The 6490-nt window shown below is 54.6% G+C and overlaps 1 protein-coding gene and 1 long non-coding RNA gene across 2 annotated transcripts; one reads left to right on the forward strand and one right to left on the reverse strand.

Annotated features, from left to right (window-relative positions):
• Positions 1–8: 8 nt before the first annotated feature.
• SYVN1 (synoviolin 1) lies at positions 9–6175 on the reverse strand. Its single transcript, XM_035314336.1, has 13 exons — positions 6044–6175; positions 5572–5664; positions 4719–4871; positions 4588–4636; positions 3848–3951; positions 3608–3734; positions 3248–3347; positions 3105–3170; positions 1845–1961; positions 1260–1411; positions 452–574; positions 290–364; positions 9–204 (listed from the first exon to the last, which is right to left on the reverse strand). Exons 1-13 carry the CDS (start codon positions 6173–6175, stop codon positions 14–16), a joined length of 1482 nt encoding a protein of 493 aa, XP_035170227.1. The 3' UTR covers positions 9–13.
• LOC118159771 lies at positions 2342–2890 on the forward strand. The gene is made up of 3 exons (XR_004747242.1): positions 2342–2393; positions 2591–2711; positions 2859–2890. It is a non-coding gene; the product is annotated as an uncharacterized LOC118159771 (long non-coding RNA).
• Positions 6176–6490: the final 315 nt, after the last annotated feature.

A 6490-nucleotide genomic window follows, 5' to 3' on the forward strand; every position in this document is an offset into this window, starting at 1 on the left:
CCCCCCCCCGGCCCTACCCCAGCGCGGCCAGCACGCTCAGGTACTGGTTGATCTGCAGCATGGCGGCATCGAGCAGCGTGTGGATGTCCCGCAGGCACCGCAGCCGGGCCTCCACGTGCTGCCGCTCGTGGCCCTCCAGCGCCCGCAGCTCCTCCGCCGTCAGCCCCGCAAAGCCCGCGGGGGGCACCGGCATCGGGGGGAACCCTGCGGGGATCCGCGGTTAAGGGACAGAAGGAAGGAAAAAAAAATAATAATAAAAATCCCCAAAAATGTCAAATCGGAGGCTTACCGAAAAGCGGAGGCCACGGCATCGCCAGCCACGGGGGCGGGAGGAGAAGGGTGGAGGCGTCAGCGGGTCTGGGAGCTACGGGGTTAAAAAAGGGCAGTTAATGGGGTGGGAAATGGAAAATTTGTCCCCAAAATTAGGGTGGGGAGAGGGGGTGAGGCTCACCTGAAGCGGCAGCAGGGCTCGGAGAGGGGTTTTCGGAGCCGTTGGGGGTGGGAGGGAAGGGTCCTACGGGGGGCCAGAAGGGGAACATGCCCGGGGGAAAGGGCGGCAGCATCCCCTGCGGGACTGGGGGGAAAAAGACAGAAATCAGCCAAAAAAAAAAACCTAAATTGCCTTAAAATGACTGGTTGCAGGCATAGATTCAGCGTTGGCTTTGAGCTTCCCAAAAAGCATGTTGAAATCCTACAGTTTTAGGGCACCCCAAAAGCAAAAAGCTGTGGTTTTGGGTGTGGGTTTTCTTTCCAGGGTGGCTTTTCCCCCTTTTTTGGGGTGTTTTCCCTTTTCGGGGCACGTTTTCTCCTTTCACGACCAGCTTTTCCCTTTTTGGGAGCTGTTTTTTTCCTTTCTGGGATGGGTTTTTCCTTCTTTGGAGCAGGTTTGCCCTTTTTCGGGACAGGTTTTCCCCTTTTGGGGGGGGGGGGGGCACATTTTTTCCTTTTTCAGGGTGGCTTCTCCCCTTTTTTGGGGGCACGCTTTTTCCTTTTTTGGGTTCATTCCCCCCTTTTGGGGGCCTTTTTTGGGGATTTTTTTTTTTTTTTTTTTTTTACTTTTTTGCTGGTTGTTTTTCCTTTCTGGGGCGAGTTTTTCCCCTTTTTTTTGGTGTAGGTTTTCCTCTTTGGGGCAGATTTCCCCCCTTTTTGGGGGTGGGGGTTTCCCCCCTTTTTGGGAGAACATTTTTTCTTTTTGGTGGCCATTTATCCCCCTCTTTTGGGGGGTATTTTTCCCCTCTTCTGGGGATGCTGATGCTCACAGTTCGGGGGCTGTGGCACTGGCGGCGTCTGAGGCGCGGGCTGTGGCTGCTCGGGAGGCTCCGGGGGGGGCTGCGCGGGGAGGGAGGCACGGAGCACGTCCATGCGGCACGTGGGGCACGTCTGCTGCCGCTGGAACCACGACCGCAGGCAGCTGCCAGGGAGAGACAGCGGGATTTGGGGTTTTACCAGCACCCTGCCCCAAGATTACATCCCCCAGACCCTGCATTTTTGACCAGTGAGACAAATAACACCACCTTGACCCCAATTTTTTGTCCTGAGTGGTAAATCGCCTCCCCCAAACCCCAAATCTTTGTTCCGTGGGATGAATCTCACCCCCCTGGATCCCAAATCTTTGTTCAGGGTGTCAAGTAACACTCCCCAAACCCCAAATTCTTGTCCTACCTGACAAGTAACACCCCCACAACCCCATATTTTTGTCCAGTGTGGTGAGTAACACCCCCTTGACCCCAAATCTTTGTCCTGTGAGATGAACAACACCCGCCAGACCCCAAACCTTCAACCTGTGGGTCAAATCCCACCCCCGAGACCCCAAATCTTTGCCCCGGTGTCTTTTGGGCCCCCACCTGGTGTGGAAGATGTGGTTGCAGGGCAGGCGCTTGGCACCCGTCACCATCTCCTCGCGGCAGATGATGCAGACGTTGTCCACGGCCTGCAGCTCCTCCAGGGTGGCGTCGGGGTAGCTGCGGGGGAAAAGGGGTTGAAAAGGGCTTACGGGGAAAAATCTGGGGAAAAGGGGACTGGGAACAGTCCCCTCCCCTCCCCCCCAAGGTGGACTCTAGGGGTTTGTGGCTGAAATGAAGTTTGGGGGGGGGTGGTTGGGTGTGGCTCCAAAGAGGTTTTCCCTATAAAATCTCTCTAAGGGGGATTTAAGGGGACCCACAAATCCTTTTCCCCCCCCATAAATTCTCTCCGAGCGGGATTTAAGGGGATCCATAAATCCTTTTCCCCCATAAGGTCTCTGTAATGGGGATTTAAGAGCACCTGCAACCCTGTTACCCCTACAAAGTCTCTCTAAAGGGGATTTCATGGGATCCACAACCCTATAACGTCTCTCCAAGGGGGATTTAAGGGCATCTTTCAACCCCTTTCTCCATATATAATCTCTCCAAAAGGTGTTTAAGGTGATCCACAACCCCTTTTTCCCCTATAAGGTCTCTAGAAGGGGGATTTAAGGGATTCTGCAACCCCTTTCTCCCTATAAAATCTTTCCAAGGCAAATTTCACAGGATCCATAACCCTAAAGTGTCTTTCCAAGGGGGATTTAAGAGCATCTTCAACATCTTTTCTTCCTGTAAGGTTTCTCCAAGAGGAATTTAAGGCCATCCACAACCCCTTTTTCCCCTATAAGGGGCATTTAAGGGATTCTGCAATGCCTTTGTCCCTATAAAATCTTTCCAAGGGGGATTTCATGGGATCCACAACCCTCCAAGGTCTCTCCAGGGGGAATTTCCTGGGATCTGCAACCCTAGGAGGTCTTTCCAAGGAGGGAAGAGCTCTTTCCCTTCAGGGAATCTGCAACCCCTTTGTCCCTCTAAAGTCTCTCCAAGGGGGATTGAAGGGATCCACAACCCTACAAGGTCTTCCCCCAAGGGGGATTTAAGAGCATCCATTTTCTCCCTACAAAGTCTCTCAAGGAGGATTTCAGGGATTCTGCAAGGATTTAAGGGCATCCACAACCCCTTTATCCCCCTGAGGTCCCTCCAAAAGGGAGGCCCAACCCTCCAAATTCTTCCCACCCCCCTTCTCGTGGTAAAAACGAGTTGTTTTCCCCCAAAAACCCTCCTCCACCTCATTTTTCGGCCCCAAACCGAGCACTGACTCACAGCGTGTTCATGTTGCGGATGGCGCGGCGGGACATGATGGCATCGGTCACGGCTTTCTTAAACTGCCTGCGAGGAAACGGGGTCAAATTCAGGGTCACAAAGGGAGGCGTCGCGGCCCGAAAAGCCGCCCCAAAGCCGCTCACCTCATGGCCAGGTACATGGGGCGGATGGCGAAGAGGGGGAAGGTGTGCACTTTGATCATGATGGTCATGAAGGCCATGTAGAGGAGGACTTTGATGAAACCTGGGGGTGGGGGGGTGGGAGGGAGAAGAAAGTTAGGGGTTTTAAATAGCTGTGGGGTGGGGGAAGCAGGATGGGACCCCATAGGTGGTTTAGGAAGCAATTCGGGGGCTTGTTCCACCTCGTTACCCGCCTCCGACCACAAATCCCATGGCTGTTACAACAAATAAAACCCCATGAGGTGGGAAAGAGGATTTTAAAGGGGAGAAAATCCCATAAATTGGGGAGGAAAGAAGAAAAAGAACGGCAGGAGCTTGGCGTACCCGTGAAGAGCTCTGTGTACAGCATGTAGACGGCTTTGCTGTCCCAGGGGTTCTCGTTCTGCAGGTCGATGGAGTGCAGGACATACTTGATGAAGATGGTGAGGACCATGGTCATGAGGATGGCGTACTGCGGGGCACCAAGAGGGCAGCGGGGGTCAGGACCGGCTGGGAGGGCTCCGGGAGCAGTTTGGGGGGGCTTTGGGACCAGCTGCAGGGCCGGAATGGGGAGGGGAGCCTTACCTCGAAGCCAAAAACCAGCTGGACGGAGGCTCCCCGTGTGAGGATGCTGTGGTACGCGTGGCTGACGAAGAGGAAATCCAGGATTCCCAGCAGGAACATGAGGGCTGCAGCGGGGGGACGAGGAAAGAAGGCAGCTTAGGGACCCCAAAATTGGGAGGGAAACACCAAAAACAAACAGGGCTGCTGCAAACAGGATCGCACCCCTAAACACCTCCCACTGCAGCAGCAGGATCAGCCCCCATGAGGCTGATTGGGGTTAATTAGCGCCTGTAAGGAGGCTGGTATCACCACAGGCTCAGTAACAAAACCCTGCCCATGTCCCAGCCTATATTTCCACGGCCAATCCTCCGCTAATTCCCCAAGACCATTTGTGATCTCTAAATCCCTTCCCCACAACCAAAAACGTATTTTCCTATGCATCTGGGAGCCCATTTCCCCCCCCCAAAAAGCATTTTCCTATGCGTCTGGGATCCCATTTTCCCCCAAAACACACCCCAAATCCCTCCTGAAACACCATTTCCCCACCCAAACCCCAGAGCTCGTTAAATCCCCAGCTGGGCCCTCGTTAATGGAGTGGCCCCGGTAACATTATCTCACCCCCCACTTGCCCCCCCCCCCCCCCGCCCCGATGCAAATACAGCACTGAAATTATCTTTCCTGCCCAGCTGCAGAGGAGGCAAAGCTCCCCCTGGGCTGGGAACCAGGAAGGATCTGGCCCTGGGAGGGAAGGCGCCACTCACACACAATACGGAAGTGGAAGAGCCAGGAGATGTTGGGGCTCCGCTCCATCTGTGGGAAAAGGGGAGAAAACGATAAGAAACCTCCCCTCCGGACTCAAAAATCAAGCTTTTTTGCCTGTTTTTTCACTCACGAAGTCCACCCGGTCCTCAGCCAGCCAGTGGAAGCACTTGAGGAAGAGGAGGAGGGTGAAGAGGGCGACGAAGCGGGGGCTGAAGTCGTCCCTGAAAACGGTGAAGGCCAGGCAGGTCTCCGTCACCGCGTACCACGAGCGCTCCAGGAGGTGCTGCGCGAGAAAGGGAGCTGGCAGGGCGCCCAGGGAACCCACAATCACCCCCCAAAAAATCAAATAAATCCCCCAAAAAACCATTAACGTCTCCCTCAGCCCCACAGGATTCAGCCCTGGAGTCCCGAACTCTCCCTAAATCAGAGAATTTAGCTCCCCAGGATGGAAAAAAAAGAAAAAAATCTAATAACCCCCCCCCCAAAACCTGTTAACATCTCCCTCAGCCCTGCACAATTCAGCCTTGGAGTCCTAAACCCTCCCTAAATCTAAGGGTTTTGCTCCCCAGGGTGGAAAAAAATGTAATAAAGCACCTCTGAGCCCCCCCCCCCCCCCCCCCCACCCCCCCAAAAAAAAAAAAAGCCATTAACAGCCCCCTGAGCCCCACAGAATTCAGTCCCGGAGTCCTAAACTCACCGTGCATTGGAGGATTTAGTGTCCTCAAGCCTTCCAGGTTGCAAAAAAAATCAAATAAAAGCTCCAAAACCTGTTAACATCCCCCTCATCCCCACAGGATTCGCCCTTGGAGTCCTAAACTCACCCTGAATTGGACAATTTAGTGCCCTCAAGCCCTCCAGGATGGGAAAGAAAAAAAAAATCAAATGCCCCAAAACACGTTAACATTGTCCTCAGCCCCACAGGATTCAGCCCTGGAGCCCTAAACCCTCCCAAAACCAGAAGATTTCAGGCCAACTCAGCTCACCTCCATCTCCGCCGCCCGCAGCTGCCCAAAGAAAACCTTGCCCATGAATTTGCCCAGTAGGAAAACCAGCACAAAGGCCTGGATGTAGAGAACCTGCAGGGGGAAAAAGAGACGGGGAAGATTTTAGGGGGAAAAAGGGGCAGTTTGGGGCCAAAAGCGGGCACCCTGGGGGCCTGAAAGCAGAAGTGAGCTCCCGCACAGCATTCAGGCGTGACTCCACGTGCCGCCACCAGCCTTGTTTCCCCTCAACCACCCCTCATTAATTAATTACCCGCCAGCAAACCCGTTAGGGAAACTTCTGTGGCAGGGAATTTTTAAGCCTTGTGCTTTTTGTGGCCATTACCTGTGTGAAAACAAAGAGGGGCACCGCTGGCAGAGGCACCTCTGCATTTTCTCCCCTCAAAGCGGGATTTTTGCCCCAAAAACTTTTATCTGGGGGGGAGGGGGAAGGGGGGCTCCCCCCAGTACTCACGGCCATGCTGGGGCTGGACTTGGTGAGATAAACCACGGTGGGGTAGAACTGGTGCTTGAGGTAGTAGGCGTGTGCCACCACGGCCGTGGTGAGCGCCAGGCTCCCCGCCATCACCGCCGCCGTGCACAGCATCTCTGTGGCCCGGCCACCTGCGGGGGGGGAAGGGGTTTTGGGGTGAAAAAAGGGTTAGCGTGGGGTGAAGTTAGGGGTTGGGGGGCATTGGGGCTCAGTGGGAGCGGGGGGGTTGTAAATTCTGGGGTCTGGCACCAAGTTTGGCCCCATTTGTGGCTCCCCCCCCCCAGCCATTGTCCCCCATAAGGGCTCTGCACCCCCATCTACACTCCCTGAAACTTCCCCTTCTCTCACAGCCCATAAACACCCCCAACACCCCCTCATATCCCCCCACCTCTATTTACACCCCCCATCCATATCTCAGCCACCCTAAAC

Source organism: Oxyura jamaicensis, unplaced genomic scaffold (assembly GCF_011077185.1).
Source record: "Oxyura jamaicensis isolate SHBP4307 breed ruddy duck unplaced genomic scaffold, BPBGC_Ojam_1.0 oxyUn_random_OJ71997, whole genome shotgun sequence".
NCBI classification, from domain to species: domain Eukaryota; kingdom Metazoa; phylum Chordata; class Aves; order Anseriformes; family Anatidae; genus Oxyura; species Oxyura jamaicensis.

Excerpts from the sequence above, each read along its gene's own strand:
- SYVN1 (XM_035314336.1), bottom strand. The coding sequence starts at position 6,175 with ATGCTGTGCACGGCGGCGGTGATGGCGGGGAGCCTGGCGCTCACCACG. Across the intron at positions 4,872-5,571 it reads TGCGGGCGGCGGAGATGGAG|CACCTCCTGGAGCGCTCGTG; the intron begins GTGAGCTGAGTT and ends TTTCTCGCGCAG. Across the intron at positions 1,962-3,104 it reads ATCCGCAACATGAACACGCT|CTACCCCGACGCCACCCTGG; the intron begins GTGAGTCAGTGC and ends TTTCCCCCGCAG.